The 18,118-nt window shown below is 40.2% G+C and overlaps 2 protein-coding genes across 2 annotated transcripts; one reads left to right on the top strand and one right to left on the bottom strand.

Moving 5' to 3' along the window:
• Window positions 1–6,121: 6,121 nt before the first annotated feature.
• On the top strand, window positions 6,122–7,285 carry LOC308320239 (N-acetyllactosaminide beta-1,3-N-acetylglucosaminyltransferase 3-like; the record flags this gene model as incomplete). Its single annotated transcript, XM_080770557.1, has 1 exon — window positions 6,122–7,285. One exon carries the CDS (start codon window positions 6,122–6,124, stop codon window positions 7,283–7,285), a length of 1,164 nt encoding a protein of 387 aa, XP_080626683.1.
• A 6,392-nt stretch (window positions 7,286–13,677) lies between these two features.
• LOC308320622 (arrestin domain-containing protein 3-like) lies at window positions 13,678–15,487 on the bottom strand. The gene is made up of 2 exons (XM_080771170.1): window positions 15,237–15,487; window positions 13,678–14,010 (listed from the first exon to the last, which is right to left on the bottom strand). Exons 1-2 carry the CDS (start codon window positions 15,412–15,414, stop codon window positions 13,805–13,807), a joined length of 384 nt encoding a protein of 127 aa, XP_080627296.1. The 5' UTR covers window positions 15,415–15,487; the 3' UTR covers window positions 13,678–13,804.
• Window positions 15,488–18,118: the final 2,631 nt, after the last annotated feature.

Here is an 18,118-nt window from a genome sequence, read left to right as displayed (position 1 = left end):
ATACTTTCGGTACATTTTTATACCAATACTTTTGTACTTTTACTCAAGCCCATTTGAATATGGGACATCCACTTGCAACAGAGTACATCTATGTTGCGAGTACTTTTTACATCACTGCTTCTACCTTCAACTGGCTGAAGCACACTGACTATTCTTTGTACATCACGTGGTATATGCATCATCTCTGTGGTGTTCTTTATGTTTTATAAATCTTGAATGGTAGGTCATACAAAGATATATATTTTTTTACCTGGATCTCTTTGATCATGACACGACTTATAGGCCTTGTTTGAACGCTGTGCCAGATGACCCTAATTATTATGATTAATTAATTATTTTTTCTTTAAATCCCACAGCATACAGATTTTGTCCAAAACTCACACAAATCGGTACACATTAGCTCCGGGGTCATGTGATCAAGATAAGTTTGAGATAAGTCAGATCCCATTCCAAGTGGCTATATGACCATAGTTTCTGTATAGGCAGCCTGGCCTGGCGGAGGCCTATATGCTCTCTCTCGAGGAGCACACTTTTCTATTCTGTTTCTATTCTGTTCTGTTCCAATTATTTTGTAACTTTGTTTTGATAAGTGCTTTATAAAATTACATTGTAATTAATATATTATTGCTGTCCGGAACAGAAGAAACCACCTATAACTTCATGTTTGTTTTTGTTGTCGTAAATCAATGCTATTGAACACTGTCTGTGTGTTGGTTAAAAAATAATAATAATTAACCAATGGATTAATGGAAAGTATTAAAAAGTGCTTCGGTGAAAACCCAACTCATTTGGATCCTAAAAAAATAAGGCAAACCAGCTAACTCCTTTTGAATTTTGAATTGTGAAACTATGCAGTACAGAGATCAATAGTGTGGAGAGGGGAGGTGTATACCGCCAATGGCCATCTAGTGACTGAATGTTGTCTGGTACTTTTACATTGTTTTGGCACGCATATTTGCCATGATTACTTAATACATAGTTTGCTTGATTACTGAAAGAAAGAAAGAAAGAAAGAAAGAAAAAAAAGGAATAACGGCTATGAAGAAAGGCCTACATAGTGTTGCCACCAAGCCAATCATATGAATAAATCCACCCTGTCACAACTTTAACAACACCACAACATATACAGCCTAGTATATGCCTTCAATTCCAGAGCCAGAAACAGTTAACTGAACATTTCCTTTCCTTCCTACACAACATACAGCACAATATGACAACAATCCATCAACAGCATGAATCACATACACAACACAATCAGTAGCAAAGAAAACAAATAAATAAACATGGTTCCTACCCTCCTCCCAGTGTCGATGGCAGTGACTGGCCTCATTCTCCTGGCTGCTCTGTTCTCGCTCACCCTCAGTAGCCCTCCATACAGATGTTTGTTGGTAACGTGTTCATCCTGGTTGATGTTTAGTGCTGCACATAGCATGCTGGTGTACCCGTGTACATGGCTGCTATGGTCCGGAGCACTAGGGTTGGAAGGGACACCTAAGCCCTGAGAATGAAACACAAAGAAACAAAAGGTGGTTTATATTGGATAGTTGAAAGATATTCAACGTTAGTACAAGTAATTACAATTTTCAAGCTTCTATAACACACACACACACACACACACACACACACACACACACACACACACACACACGCACGCACACAATATACACATATACATAATTACGGAACCTGATGCATTATGAGATTGTAGATCGTTGATTGGTCTGTTGCGCTACGTCAATTTCCACTAGATGGCAGCAGAGTCTTATTTTATGACAGGTTGTGATAGGCTACAGTAGAAGAAGTTAATTTAGGACCTTCTAGCAGTTAATTTCGTTTTATTAAACACATTTCTTCCATGTAGCCCATGTTTTGTAATGGCATCATCATGCTATTATGCCCGTGGATATACATTAACAATGATAAATTAATATGATAATACCTTTTATTTAAAAAATAATAATAAATTAATCCTCAGTGATCCTGTATCAGTATCCTGAGGTCAACGGGGTTTCGGGTCTAGTACCCACATCATACTCCTTACTCAGGCGACCCAGCCGGGGTGATCAAGTCCCGACTTACGTCCCAGTAGTTACCCTCGATCAGTCCCATTAGGGAAAGACAGGGCCACACAATCCGTTGGAACTACTCCAGAACTACTCTGCCAGGGCTGGGAGGTACGCTTCTGGCGCATGGAAGGACTAGGGCTCTGTGGGCTGACTCCTGTCCTGGCCCCTCCTACGTCTCACCAGGTCCACTCCTCAGGGCCAAATTAGCCATTTGGCCAATTGGGCCGTGGCCCAGGGGCCCTTGGCTCTCAGGCAGAGATGGGCAGTATTTGAAATACTTTTTTGTATTTTGTAATTTGTATTTAGCTGGGATGGAAGATGTATTTTGTATTTAGATACATTTTTTGACCCATTATTTGTATTTTGTATCAAAATACATTTTCAATGTATTTTGCCCATCTCTGCTCTCAGGGGCCCTTTGGGGAAATTGCATGAAAAAAGCTCCTGGGGGACCTTCATTTGCCATTGATTTTGTTAAATTTAGGTCAAAAAGTTGATAGAAACTCAAAAGGTTTGCCAACCCATACTGCTCACCCGGGTGCCATCTACATTCCGGCTGTCACCCGTCTCTCCGGTGGTCACCTGACTATACCTGGTTGTCACATAGTCTATGAGCCTGGGGGCTGTATTTTGCGTGTCTTAAATACCAGGTCTTATTCCCTAACTTGAGTAAACTAAAGACCTGGAGGCGTGATCAATGCCATTTGGCTATTCTGAGTGGCCAAAGAGCATTGATCACGCCTCCAGGTCTTTAGTTTACTCAAGTTAGGGAATAAGACCTGGTACTTAAGACACGCAAAATACAGCCCTATGAGTTACTATAAATAGAAGAACTATAACTAAAAGAATACATTGCATGGATGCACCTGGGACGTATCCTCAGTGATGTATCCTGAGGTCAACGGGGTTTCGGGTCTACCAACACCATAGCCCCTCTCGGGACCCTCTCGGTTAAGCTCTTTTCATCGCTTCCCCCCATAGGGTCCCTTTGCATTTCTTCCACTCTCTATGGTAGACAGATGTACATAGCCTCCGTTCATTCTACTCTGCCAAAGTTAATGCGAGGCCAGAACAAATGTATTATGGAATACTGTAATCAAATATTGTTCATTTTTATTGACTGTCCACGTCAAACGGTGAATACTAGCGGTCAAAGGGCTTTTATTGCAGATGATTAAAGTACAAAGTGTCCTTTGTCCTTTTGATAATCATGCTTTTAAGTCCGTGCCAACTTCATTCCATTCACTGCAATAAAAGTCTTGCTTCACCGCCGTCTATTGACCATGCACTGATATTCACAGCACACACACACACACACACACACACACACACACACACACACACACACACACACACACACACACACACACACACACACACACACACACACACACACACACACACACACACACACACACACACACACACACACACACACACACACACACACACACTTACGATCTGCTGTTTTCGCAGTGCACAATAAAAAAAAATCAAAGTGTGAGAACTATACAGATATAGAAAGCATTTGTAGGCCTCAGGTCTTAATGGTTTAAAGTTAAACTTTAAAGTGGTTAAACTGATTTAGCTATGTTAACATTTTTTTTTACTTTAGCAAACCAACCACGTTTGCTTTTATCCCACAACAGGGTTTCTGCTTTCTTTCGTTTTAGAGATTTTAGCTGTTTTTGACAGGGGGTGGGGGCATTCAAGCATGAATGTTGCTGTACATTTATGACAAATGCTTCGATGACACTTTTAGCTGCCCTTGTTCAGTGCAGTTACTGTAAGTGCTTGACTTCATGGGTGAAACCAAGCCGTCTCTGCACAGAGGTCAGCTTTGGTAATGTATGTTTAATTATTCTGCCGTTTTAAAGATACAGCCTATATAAACCATTGCAATTTCTAAAACCCAGGTGCTGCAAATAATGATTTTTATAGAAGAGAGGATTCGTTTTAAATCACATTTGTTCCATGAATTAATTGACAATGTTCATTTCAGCCGTAAAAGTAAACTATAAGAATCATATACAGTATAGTTTTGACCTTCATTCATTCATACCAGTATGGTATGCATTATGCAAATCAACATGCATTTACTTGAAACTTGCCAAGTCATTTTTGGATCGAATCCTTTTTTCATTATTCAAATTAACACCAAGAGACACCAATGACTAATAATTGTAACTACGAGAGTCTCTAAGAGAAGCTCAACCGACCTTTTTGTATATAGTGTACATTGTATTGTATATCACAAGGCAGTAATAAACCTTTGAGGTGAGTGGTAAACGAAACCAAAGTGGATAAGGAGCAGCAGCGTGTCTGTAAAGTAGAATACGTCCCGATAATCCAGAATTTATAAGACGGTTGCTTCAACAATTGTGGTGGAATTCAGTGATAGGAAATAGGGGCTCAGAGACACTACTTAAAAGGTGATTTGATACATGAAGGGACAAGGGAGAAGTACAAGGGAGAGGCTGTCTGGTAATCAGAAGGTCACTGCTTTTCTTTTTTGTGTTTTTATTTAAACACAATCTAACATCTAAATGGACTAACGGTATGTTCATTCTATTTCTGTAATAACAATGTATCATCATCGCATATAGTATACCAGTTAAATAGCTGTAAACATAATGTGCTATTTGTGTTTCTTTGTTTTCCATACAGGTTTTAATTACCTGATAACCACTGATCACCACTGATCTACCTGATCACCACTGATCTGATTTAATTATTACTGTCTTGTTTAATCTTGCTATTCTCGCAATCTAGAGTTTAGGCCAACAGCCAGACTCAATCCATTTGTAAATACTACCAATCTGTACTTTGATTATGTGTAATAAATAATGTAAAAGACATTAGGTTGGATTATTTAAACAAACACTGGAATAACAGTTTCAAGCTTTAGTATATATCTGAGTAATTCGCCTAATAGAAACTATTTAGATGTTATAGGCCTTCCCAGGGGCCTTAGGTCTGATATAATTACCTCAATTGTGCACGATTGAACAAATCAATTAAGTAGGCAGCAATAAAGGTGAAAATATTAGATTCCGGGACAGTGTTCCTTCCACGCGCTACGTCCAACCAGGGAAACTCTCCCCTGTCAGGTGTAAAGGAGCAACTTGGACACTCAGGCATGAAGGAAGCATGAGTTCAAGTCCGTTGCTCTCCCCATGTCCCTCATATATGGGGACTAGGTTGGTGGAGGGTGTGTATAGCCCAGGATCACATTAGATGATTGACACAGGGGTGAAAAATGGGTTACAAAATCGTGGGATAAAAAATATATTTAAAAAAAAAGAACAAGCTTACAGACAATGACAGGAGACATGTGACAAATGTTCCTTTTTGACCCACTCGGTACGTTCAGGTGTCATGTATTTGACAAAGTCAGTTATTGTATATTTGTATATTTGGTGCCCCTGGGTGGGACACCAAATACACAATTCAGTGATTGTGTGTGCAATCAATTCATAGTTAGATCATCTTTTCTGTTGCGCACTGAAAGGGCTGTGTGGTGCTTATGCTTCGTATGCTTGAAACATATAGTAGTCGGTAGTATTACTAGGTCTGAACAAGGCTGATTTTGCCACGCTTTCTGTTCAGGGTTGACGATTATGTAGAACTTCACTATAGAGTGCAGGGGGCGTCTTGATAGGCGTGCTCTTCACTAGAGTGTGGTTGAGGTTACCTCAAGTTAAAGAAATGTAAACCAAGGTAATTCTGGTGTACCCTGAGCGAGAGACAAAATAAAGTTTATCTAAGGAGAAATAAAAGGGTAGAAAAACAATAGTATGGTTGCCCATAGGCAACCACACTAATAATAATAATAAATAAATAAAGCGAGACAGGTACTTTACCATTGGAAAAAGAAAATTAAAAAGGAAAATAACAGTCATCAGAGATGTTGTCATGATTTAAGTGTTTCTAATGCTGTGGATAAGACGTCAAGTGTGTTTTCTTGTGCCCCATTGGATCGAGCTATAGAGAGTTCCAGAGAGATCATGTCACTGCTTTTCAATAGTTTTTTCTGTCCCATTATAGTGTGAAGGATGAGAACGAAACTTTCTCGCTGGGTGGAGCGGATGGGCTTCATGCTGGTTGGAGCCACTGCGGCATTGTGCTTGGTCTTCCTTCTTAGGCAAAGCCCTCCTACCAACGGGACCGTGGGAGAAGTCACAGCAGGTCCGAGGATTACGGCAGCCAAGCAAAGCACCTCCTCTCCATCTTCCTGGCCATTAACCTGCCAGAGGAACACGTCCATCATGGCAGACAACGTGAACGTGACAGGCTTCTCCACTCTTCCCGCACACATCCAAGACTTCCTGCACTACCGCCACTGCCGTCACCTCCCACTGCTGCTGGACGTCCCTGATAAATGTGGAGGGCCGGAACAATCCGGGGACGTCTTCCTCCTGCTTGTCATTAAGAGCTCTCCTGAGAACTACGAGCGACGAGAGGTGCTGCGTAAGACCTGGGGCGAGGAGAGGATGGAGAGGGGCAAGCAGATCCGTAGGCTGTTCCTCGTGGGAACAGCGGGCAGTGGGTTCGAGCGGCAGAGGCTGGATCAGATGCTAGAACTGGAACAACGCGAGCACGGAGACATCTTGCAGTGGGAGTTCAAAGACACCTTCTACAACCTCACTCTGAAGCAGGTCCTCTTCCTGGAGTGGATGGACAGGAACTGTCCACACGTCCACTTCCTCCTCAATGGGGACGACGACATTTTTGCCAACACGGACAACATGGTGGAGTACCTCCTTGGCAGCAACAAGGACGGAAACAGCGGCACACACCTCTTCGTAGGGCACCTGAATGGGGGCAGGCCCATCCGTGATCCATCAAGCAAATACTATGTCCCTGTTCAGGTGCAGCAGTCAAACGAGTACCCTTCATACTGTGACGGCGGGGGGTTCCTCCTGTCAGGATATACAGCCTCAGTCATATACAACATGTCCAAGAACATCCCTCTTCACCCCATCGATGACGTGTATATGGGGATGTGTTTGGCCCAAGCAGGGCTCAAGCCTGCTGGCCATATGGGTGTCATGACTTTGGGGCTGCAGGTCCCATCGAAAAAGATAGATCCCCATCACCCCTGCTTCTACAGGGAGATTCTGGTGGTACACCGTTTCATGCCGCTTCAGATATACCTCATGTGGCACAAGGTACGAGACCCCAACATAAAATGTGGGTCCTCACATTTCACCGTTTAGGTCAGGGCTCGTCAAGTTCATTTAGCATCGGGCCAAGTCTTTTCCAAGGCATTTGATGGCGATGTGTGTATGTGTGTGTGTGTGTGTGTGTGTGTGCGCGCTCGTGCGTTCAGCCATACAGTAAGCCTATATGCCTACAGTAGCTTATACATTTCGTCTAGGGATGTCCCGATCGGATCGGGTGATTGGAAATCGGAGCCTATATCATCTCATTTTCAAATGATTTTCTTTTTTTATTTCAATAAAATAGTGTGTCTAAATAGGCTTGTGTCTAATGTAAATATCAAAGAAAGATGTATAAACAATGATATTTTGTGAAAACTGTCATGTTTATACTTGTTTGTCCTCCTGGGGCACTAGTTCCAGAAATGGCAAACACTTGGTCTCAAATATCATGCAAGAAAGACATTCACAGAGGTGTGAAATAGACCCAAACAATTAAAGGAACACAACCCCCACTATGCATGATATGATAATGTCTTGCTGTAGTTGCAAGATTCACTCAATCTAATTAACCAAAAAATCATTATTTTTGCTATGATTCCCTGCTTTCATATGACATCAATCCACAATGACAGTCCTTCTATAGTTCTAATAAAAGTCGTCACATATTTTTGCCTTTGAATAATTGAAAGGTAACAGACTAGACTAGAGTGACATACATTTCTCACGTGGCATAAGTGTTGTATTATTTAAAATGTAAAGATCGGATCGGGAAAAATCGGTATCGGCATGTCTCAAAATCAAATGATCGGAATCGGACCGGGAGCAAAAAAACGTGATCGGGACACCCGTAGTTTCGGCCCTTTGAAAATAGCAGATCTACAAGTTGATCAAAGCTCACAATCGTCGATCACAAGCTATTTTCTAAATATATTCGAAAACTTGTGAAATGGGGACATTCTGTAAAATTAGTAGTTTCTATACTTTCGGTACATTTTTATACCAATACTTTTGTACTTTTACTCAAGCCCATTTGAATATGGGACATCCACTTGTAACAGAGTACATCTATGTTGCGAGTACTTTTTACATCACTGCTTCTACCTTCAACTGGCTGAAGCACACTGGACTATTCTTTGTACATCACGTGGTATATGCATCATCTCTGTGGTGTTCTTTATGTTTTATAAATCTTGAATGGTAGGTCATACAAAGATATATATTTTTTTACCTGGATCTCTTGGATCATGACACGACTTATAGGCCTTGTTTGAACGCTGTGCCAGATGACCCTAATTATTATGATTAATTAATTATTTTTTCTTTAAATCCCACAGCATACTGATTTTGTCCAAAACTCACACAAATCGGTACACATTAGCTCCGGGGTCATGTGATCAAGATAAGTTTGAGATAAGTCAGATCCCATTCCAAGTGGCTATATGACCATAGTTTCTGTATAGGCAGCCTGGCCTGGCGGAGGCCTATATGCTCTCTCTCGAGGAGCACACTTTTCTATTCTGTTTCTATTCTGTTCTGTTCCAATTATTTTGTAACTTTGTTTTGATAAGTGCTTTATAAAATTACATTGTAATTAATATATTATTGCTGTCCGGAACAGAAGAAACCACCTATAACTTCATGTTTGTTTTTGTTGTCGTAAATCAATGCTATTGAACACTGTCTGTGTGTTGGTTAAAAAAAAAAAAAAATTAACCAATGGATTAATGGAAAGTATTAAAAAGTGCTTCGGTGAAAACCCAACTCATTTGGATCCTAAAAAAATAAGGCAAACCAGCTAACTCCTTTTGAATTTTGAATTGTGAAACTATGCAGTACAGAGATCAATAGTGTGGAGAGGGGAGGTGTATACCGCCATCTAGTGACTGAATGTTGTCTATATGGTACTTTTACATTGTTTTGGCACGCATATTTGCCATGATTACTTAATACATAGTTTGCTTGATTACTGAAAGAAAGAAAGAAAGAAAGAAAGAAAGAAATAACGGCCATGAAGAAAGGCCTACATAGTGTTGCCACCAAGCCAATCATATGAATAAATCCACCCTGTCACAACTTTAACAACACCACAACATACAGTATACAGCCTAGTTAGTATATGCCTTCAATTCTAGAGCCAGAAACAGTTAACTGAACATTTCCTTTCCTTCCTACACAACATACAGCACAATATGACAACAATCCATCAACAGCATGAATCACATACACAACACAATCAGAAGCAAAGAAAACAAATAAATAAACATGGTTCCTACCCTGAGATGTCTTCTGGCTCCCAGTGTCGATGGCAGTGACTGGCCTCATTCTCCTGGCTGCTCTCTTCTCCCTCACCCTCAGTAGCCCTCCATACAGATGTTTGTTGGTAACGTGTTCATCCTGGTTGATGTTTAATGCTGCACATAGCATGCTGGTGTACCCGTGTACATGGCTGCTATGGTCCGGAGCACTAGGGTTGGAAGGGACACCTAAGCCCTGAGAATGAAACGCAAAGAAACAAAAGGTGGTTTATATTGGATAGTTGAAAGATATTTCTACGTATTAGTATAAGTAATTACAATTTTCAATAGCTTCTATAACAGATGAGAAATAGAACTTCACACGCACACGCACACACGCACACACACACACACACACACACACACACACACACACACACACACACACACACACACACTCCAGGGGGTGGGTATACTGTATGTGTGTATATATATCCTATGTTTTTATAACTTCAATTATGTTATAATTACTGTCATAACAGTAGGAGTGCATTTAGGCTACAAAAGAAAGTGTCAATGCCAAAGATTGAACATGTAGGCCTACTACTTGTTGTATAAACTGCATACATAATTGATGTTTTTTGGAAAATGATACATGATGATATTAGGATATGAGGTGCCTATGAATGTGATTTTTTTGTACTTCGGAAACTTGATGGGGGGGAAAGATACGAGGAGAGGATAGATATCTGGTAAACATTTTATTGGCGGCAGGAAAGAAAGCTATCACAAGAAAATGGGGACAGATGGAACCTCCAACACAGGGACAATGGGAGGAGTTGATTCAGGAGATACGTCTCATGGAGAAACTGACACACCGCCTGAGACTGCAGAAAGAACTAATGGAGGACAAATGGTCCAAATGGACAACATTTAAGACTGAACAGAAAGAATAAGGGTATGGGGGAATGAGGAACAACAGTAAATGCCTAGGAATATGTGATGTACATTTTGATACGCAATGTCGACTTTAGTTTATTTTCTTTTTCTTGTTTCATGTTTGTTTGTACTGTATGTGTGTTGCTATTGTTTTCTTTGTTTTTTTGTGACAAAAACAAACTCCATACATGTACTGCATTCAGAGAAAATTACGGAACCTGATGCATTATGAGATTGTAGATCGTCTATTTTCAGCAAAGAGATTTGGTATATATGGGGTAAAAAAAAAAAGATCTTAACCAAGCATATAGAGCCCTGGGGGACCCCGGTCAACTATGTAGGGTTCAGGGCTTAAACTTTAGGTGGTTAATTGGTTGATTGGTCTGTTGCGCTACGTCAACTTCCACTAGATGGTAGCAGAGTCTTATTTTATGACAGGTTGTGATAGGCTACAGTAGAAGAAGTTAATTTAGGACCTTCTAGCAGTTAATTTCGTTTTATTAATGTAACGGCGGACGCCGTCACTATACCTAATGCAGATGCTAACACAATTCTACATGTAGGGTATAATGTAAATAAGGACACAAATTGTAACAAATGCATTTATTGAAGTTAAGGGGGGACACTGAGTTGTCGGTGATTCTCTGAAGTGGCGGATCTCCTCATACAACTACAAATGAACAGATATAAGGCACATTAGTTTAGGAATAAATAGGACAGCATACTTTCTAATTGACCAGTATAATGAGAAGACTTGTGAAGAAGGAATGTAAATCTCTGATGTCTAAACTTACCTCTGTTTACTCCTAGAGTATATAATAACTCTATGGTTTACTCTCATCCTCCTCTCAGGGTGGTGTTCGGGCAAATGAGTTCCCTCCGGGTATAGGCACCCCTATTATAGTTCCGGGAGGGACCACGTGGGAAATGGATAGCAGGGGGATTGGGATGGACTATAATGAATGTAATCCTGTATGTGTTGTGTATATATTCTATGCTAACTACTAACTGTGAATAGGTATTGAGGGTGCATATACAGGGAGTAAGTTTATATAAAATGGCATTGTGTGATTCTAAGAATGGGGAATATGGTTATGGTTACCCATGGGGAATGGTATGGGCTAACCAGGTAATGGACTGCCCTATAAAAAGCAGTCAGTTGTCTTTAACCCGAGATATGACAGGTTGTTATGCATATGACTGTCAAAGTGATTGAGAAACAATGGAGAAATAAAGCCTTATTGAAGGTGCCCTGGACTGGTCTCTATTCATTTGTTGCCTTGACCGCTCGACACTCTCACAATTAAACACATTTCTTCCATGTAGCCCATGTTTTGTAATGGCATCATCATGATGATTAACAATGATAAATTAATATGATAATACCTTTTTTTTTTTAGATCCTCAGTGATGTATCCTGAGGTCAACGGGGTTTCGGGTCTACCCACATCATACCCCTCACTCAGGCGACCCAGCCGGGGATATCAAGTCCCGACTTACGTCCCAGTAGTTACCCTTGATCAGTCCCATTAGGGAAAGACAGGGCCACACAATCCGTTGGAACTACTCCAGAACTACTCTGCCAGGGGTGGGAGGTACGCTTCTGGCGCATGGAAGGACTAGGGCTCTGTGTGGGCTGACTCCTGTCCTGGCCCCTCCTACGTCTCACCAGGTCCACTCCTCAGGGCCAAATTAGCCATTGGGTCAATTGGGCCCATAAAAGTCCACGGTAGACATGTTATGAGCTACTTTATGTCAAGAAATTCCTTGCAGGTGATTGGAGTATTGGAGTTTGGAAACGCTCTGATTAATCACTCAACAGCCCTGCGTACCACCTGTTTTGAATTTGCACATAATGCAGGAGGCAGCAGGATGTTGCATTACTGAAAGGGAGTGCTTCCAAACTCCAACACTTGGAAAATCTCTTTCTTGACATAAAGTAGCTCATAACATGTCTATGGTGGATTTTTCTTAAACAAACACTTTGCAGATAGAAAGAGCATCATTCAAGCTTTTCGTACAGCTGCAATTTTACGGGTTACGTGTCAAACTAGGGGGTTTTCATGATTCTGAACCCATTCCAAGCACCCCATCCCCATCACACACCCTAACTCCTGGTTGTCATGTAAGCTTACATGTAATTGAATAGTAATAGGGTGAAACTAGAGGCAAATGTCTGATATGTACACTGCCAAGTCTCTTCCAACGTCATCATCTGGCATGACTTGGCAATGCTGTACACTTTTATTCATCATGTACAGTTATTTTCTCAATTCATTGAACTATAATTAGTCAAATTGACTTTAGGCTATACATTGTTAATGGTGAGCAACAGACTGTGAATTTACTTTAAATGTAAAATTAAAATAAGAGAGAAATAAATAAATAAAGAGTCAGGCCTTTGGCCACTGGCTATTTGTTAACAGCCTCATCAACAAATATATGAAGTAGGCCTAGGCCAGATGAATCTGAGGATAACAATATCTTAACTCCTGTATAGTTTTAGGGTTAGGGCTGCAAATCGTCAGGGCATTAACCTGTAATGTGTTTAACACAAAAGATAAATCAAATCAAATCAAATAAAAAAAACATTTATTTAGAAAGATGAAGGAAGTGTCAACTTAATTTGTCCTGTTCTGAGAAATCACATTAGGCTATGTGAATGCTCCAGGCTGGAGCATTAGTCCGACATGTGGGAACAACAGTCGGACAAGCGCTCGAACATGCGCTGCTCCCGTGCTTGCGGTTAGGGTTAGGTTAAGGCTTGAGGTAGGTTGTCAGTCTAATGACTGTCGGATAATGAAAATCACACCTGTGTGAAGTGAGGGGCGCTAATATATTATGTAATAGTGATGTAAAACAAAAGGTAAAACAAAAGGTGCCAACACAAACATTAAATGCCATTAACAATAAAGAGACAATATTAGAGTTATATTATGACGTACATTTTCCCTTCATTATCAATGACGTTTACAAAACAAACATTCACACTCAAAAAATGTGCATACGTGTATAAGGTTAAGTTTCAGGGAAGGGAGATTCCATCTGACACACACATTGTACCCTAACTGCTCCTGATTGTCATGTCAGGGCTTCGCCCTGAATAGCTATAGCCACACCCATTAAAAATAGCCACACCCATTTAAAAAAGCACACTGTGTGAAGTGAGCGGTGCCTTTCCTCACAATGAGGACGTCTGATGATGTCAACATGTCACAGACATTTCTTGCAAAACGGCTGCGCATTGGAGCGGCTGCACCACTGTGCAAACTTCAGGCTGAATGTCAGGAGATACTACATGTATGTACTGTATGTATACCTAATTGAATAATAATGGGGTGAAACTATAGCGGTGGTGTCTGACTGTGTGCGCTGACAAGTCTCTTGGATTTCATCATCATCAGTACAGGGTGGGTGTGTCGACGTCGATGGTCTCGATGATAGTAAACTCTTTCTTGGTCTTCTTGACAGCTGCCCAGGGTCGGTGGAGCCTCACTTTCACAAAGTAACGAATGCTGCCACCGTGTTTCTCCTCAAAGAACATCCCCATGCGTTCTGGGATCTGGAAACTGAAGGGGTACTCGTGTATGCCTGCAGAGAGTGTATCTGAGGGGAAATAAATAAATGTTAGTATGCTCTCCTAATATTAATTAATTAGTGTGGTTGGCTACGGGGCAACCAGACTATTGTTAATGTCATTTTATTGTATGTTTCTTTCTAGAGTAACTTCTGACGTCATGTGGCTCTATGGGATTTTCCATTATTATGTCACCACGCTGATGTTTTCCATTATTATGATGTAGACTATGACATACAGTATGACATCAGACTTATATAAAGTCTGTTAAAATGTCTTACAAGAGGCAACCACACTTGCAATCGCAGGGCTCTCTCCATCTGCTCTTAGTCTTCAGTAAACAGAAAATACGTTTTAGAGAGAACTCATGCAGGAGGCTATAGGATAAAAAGAAAGGGTGTTTCCGTCTATTTCTGTATTTCATTGACATCTTAAAATGGGTTTATTTTGAGACATACATTGCAGCCAACATGAATTGAACATTAATAGATAGATTTCTCAAGGCAGTTTGTGTTTGTATTAGGATTGATATTATTTAGCCAAAGCATTATTATTTATATTAGTTTAATAGATTACGTATTAGTTAATTCACTTAATTGGATTATGTGTTGGGCAGTAAAAGGGCACGCGCCTCCCCAGCAAGGGCACGTAGGTGATTGGGGAACGACATGCACCTGTGTTGACAGATGGTTTTTACCAGTGCTAGAGCCACTTTGCCAGAGAATGGCCGGCATGAATAACCTCAACCTGGTGTCACCGAGGTTAGGAATAACCTGTTTGTATCTGCATTCTGCACATGCTTGGATAATCTCTCCTAAATGAACGACAACCTGTAGACAATATGTTGACATGACATGAGTGTCCGCCTGCGTAGCCGCAGAAATTGCAGTGTGCATCATTAGGGTTTGTAAATTTGTGTGGAGCCACAAAGCCTGTGCATTCTGCACATGCTTGGATAATCTCTCCTAAATGAACGACAACCTGTAGACAATGTGTTGACATGACATGAGATGATGAGAATGTGTCCGGCCTGCGTACAGCAATTGCAGTGTGCATCATTAGGGTTTGTAAATGTGTGTGGAGCCACAAAGCCTTCAAATACTAGGCTACTCAACACATTTTAAACTTTGAATTGCCTGATTCATCCTCGAAGGAAACAAAATTGCCTAAATTGTGCACATTTAACATTTTCGTCCAAATTCATTTCCAATAAGCAGCACAATGAATATATGATATGAGAATAATTGATAGTGACCTGCATGCAGAAGCTCTTCTCTCAGGTTCAGATACTTAACGTCCAGTTTGACAGCGTGCACTTTGCTCCGTCCGTTTAGCTCCAGGATCACCTTGCCGGACACCACATCTCCATTGCCGAACTCCGGGGGAGAGCTGAAGACGATGGAGAGGTCTCTCACGTTGCCGAAATAAGGCATCTTGACTCCTGAGATTATTCCCACGCTAATGTGATTTATATCCTTATTTTCCAGGGATAAGTTCGGCTTGCTTCTGTTGAGTTGAGAATGTGAGATCTGATGAGCGTACGCCTTCCTTAATAGTCTGCGACTCTGCGTGGATGGAAGGGGCGGAGTCTAGTGAGTGACAGGCTGTGATTGATGTTTCTTTAGGTGAAACCACTGAGCTTTGTTAGTTTGTTTGTTTTTGTTTTTGTCATATATAAAACAGATAAAACAGAAACAATTCTTTGCATTTCATCACAAAGAAAAACAATTCAAATAATTAGATTAAAATATAGCATGAAGAAATAAAAGGAAAAGCAAAAAGTATGAAATCTTCAAGCATATCCGAAAAGGAGTGAGAGGAAGTAAAACTTCCACCACCCCTCTGTAACTGAAATTGGATTCTGTGCTTCAAATTAATCTCTTCTAAGAAAAGTTCACTTTTCATGGATGTCTCATTGATTGATTGAAATATGTATTAACAGTTTGCAGAATTGCAGTACATTTCGAGCACAAACTCAATACAAAGACAAGAGGGTCCACCAAGTTCAATTCATCAAAACATTTAGAGACGTAGAAATAGACTCTTCCATATAGTCTAAGAACAGAACAGGAATTCATCATAAAGGAAGCAAAAATAAGGGAAAAGAAACATATAGTGAGGGGGAAAAGGGGGGGGGGGGGGTCTCAGACTCAGAGAAACTTCTCATAGAACAATTTAAATGAGTCCAGGACTCCAGGTTGATTTACCTGTTGCACTGGTTTGTGGTCCACGGACCACGAGTAGTCATTAGTCTGACATAATATAGGCCTAGACAAATTACAGGTGATCCACGGGAAATGTTAAACAATATTGTAAAAATATGTTTTAAAAGAAAATCCATTTTGAACAAATAGGCCATGCTAGATAGTGTGGGGATACTGGGAAGGGAGCTTAAACTTAGAACACTAAACTTAACTTTTGTCAAACCATCACTAAACCGGGTATAGGCCTATATTTTACCCAATGGAATATATAGGCTATCATAAAAAGAATATCATCAAAATATATTGAAGTAGGCCTACAGCAATACCGTACATGGCAACTTGAGGTAGGCTATCTTCTTTCATATTTCACCATGACTCGTCCTAAGATGGAAACCTCCCCGTAAACTTGAGGTCTCACAATGGATGTATTGTCATTTTGTATCTGTTTCGCTGTTCAATCTGTGGGGTGGGGGAAACCCCCTTTTTCTTTTAACAATAAATAAAATAAAAACTTGATCACAAAAAAAAAAGATTCACCATGACTTTTCACAGAACGAATCATAATTATATAGGGGGACAACATCGGTGAAAAATGTGGGTAGCCTATTATTTAAAAAATATTCCTAAAAAAATTTATGGAGCTCCTTTGGTAGCCTATACATTTGAAGCGGGTACCTGGGGACATGTGAGAATGGTCCAGTGAAAAAAAGAAAAGGAGAGAAAACAGCCCAGCATAGTGGAGGACGGTATCATTCTATAAACTGCCTGTAGAAAAAAAAACAGGGATGTGGGCAGGGAGAATACAAACCTACCTTAATTCTATTATGTCACATTGTCACTGCAGCATCATGGAGGTATAAAGAGTCAAGACCCACCAAGATCAGCAACATTATCATTATGAAAATATTACAAAAATATTATTGTCCGGGTGAAAAGCATGCGTGTATACAGTGTGTGTGCGTGTGTGTGTGTGGTGGGCGCATTTATGTTATGATGAATTTGTTGTAAACGATTAAGTCCATAGCAGTTTTTGTCTTTGAGTTGTGCTTTCGTTTGAAATGTACCCATTCTGCATACAGTGTGAAATAAAAAGTTCAATCAATCAATGTGCTAGGTCTATTTATTTTCCCATATGACATATCACTCTTCATTTATACCTTAACTAATTTAGCTAGTTATTATAAACATGCATAACGAGTGTTAACGCATCATACTATTTACCTGTACCTTTATAATGTGCTGGTCCACTGAGTTTATAAATGCATTATGACCATTACTAATAGCCTGTACTATAGGAACGCCCTACCAACAGTCATTAAGACATGCAAATCCCTTGACTCCTTCAAAACCGCTCTCAAAGGTCACCTGCAATTCGAAACTGGATTTTTTTTTTGGAAGTGGGCTCTGTGCAAATAGGATGTCTGACTTAAACAATACACTTAATTACTCAATGAATTAAAGGGATATGCCTTATTTCACCCCAGACAGTGTGTTTTCCTTCATTCATTATTTCGATAGGCTATTTGATATTCACTTTAGCTGCCCGGCACCCAGTACAAAACAGACTACATTAACCACTTCATTTTTAACTTTTATATATATACATTTTAGACATAGCTAGCCTATATGATAACTTTCTGCATAATGACTACTTTTATTTTTATTTCAATAATTATCTGGCTTTTACTTGCAAAATGTTTCTACATTGCAGTATTGATACTTTTACTTAAGTTAAAAACAAAGAGTAGGCCTATACCTTTTCCACCACTGATAATAAATGTGCATACGTATGAGGTTAAGTTTCAGGGAAGGGGGGGTTGTTTCAATGTGTATAGCCTGTCTGACACACATAATTGCTCTCCTTGTCATGTACACACATTTAATGTGTGGTGTGATATGATGGTGATGATGATGAAACTTGGCATCGCACATA

This window comes from Protomyctophum bolini, assembly GCF_963924005.1.
Source record: "Protomyctophum bolini genome assembly, chromosome: 8".
In the NCBI taxonomy this organism is placed as follows: domain Eukaryota; kingdom Metazoa; phylum Chordata; class Actinopteri; order Myctophiformes; family Myctophidae; genus Protomyctophum; species Protomyctophum bolini.
The sequence above is the reverse complement of the archived record's forward strand: the minus strand, read 5'-3'. Positions and strand labels throughout refer to the sequence as shown.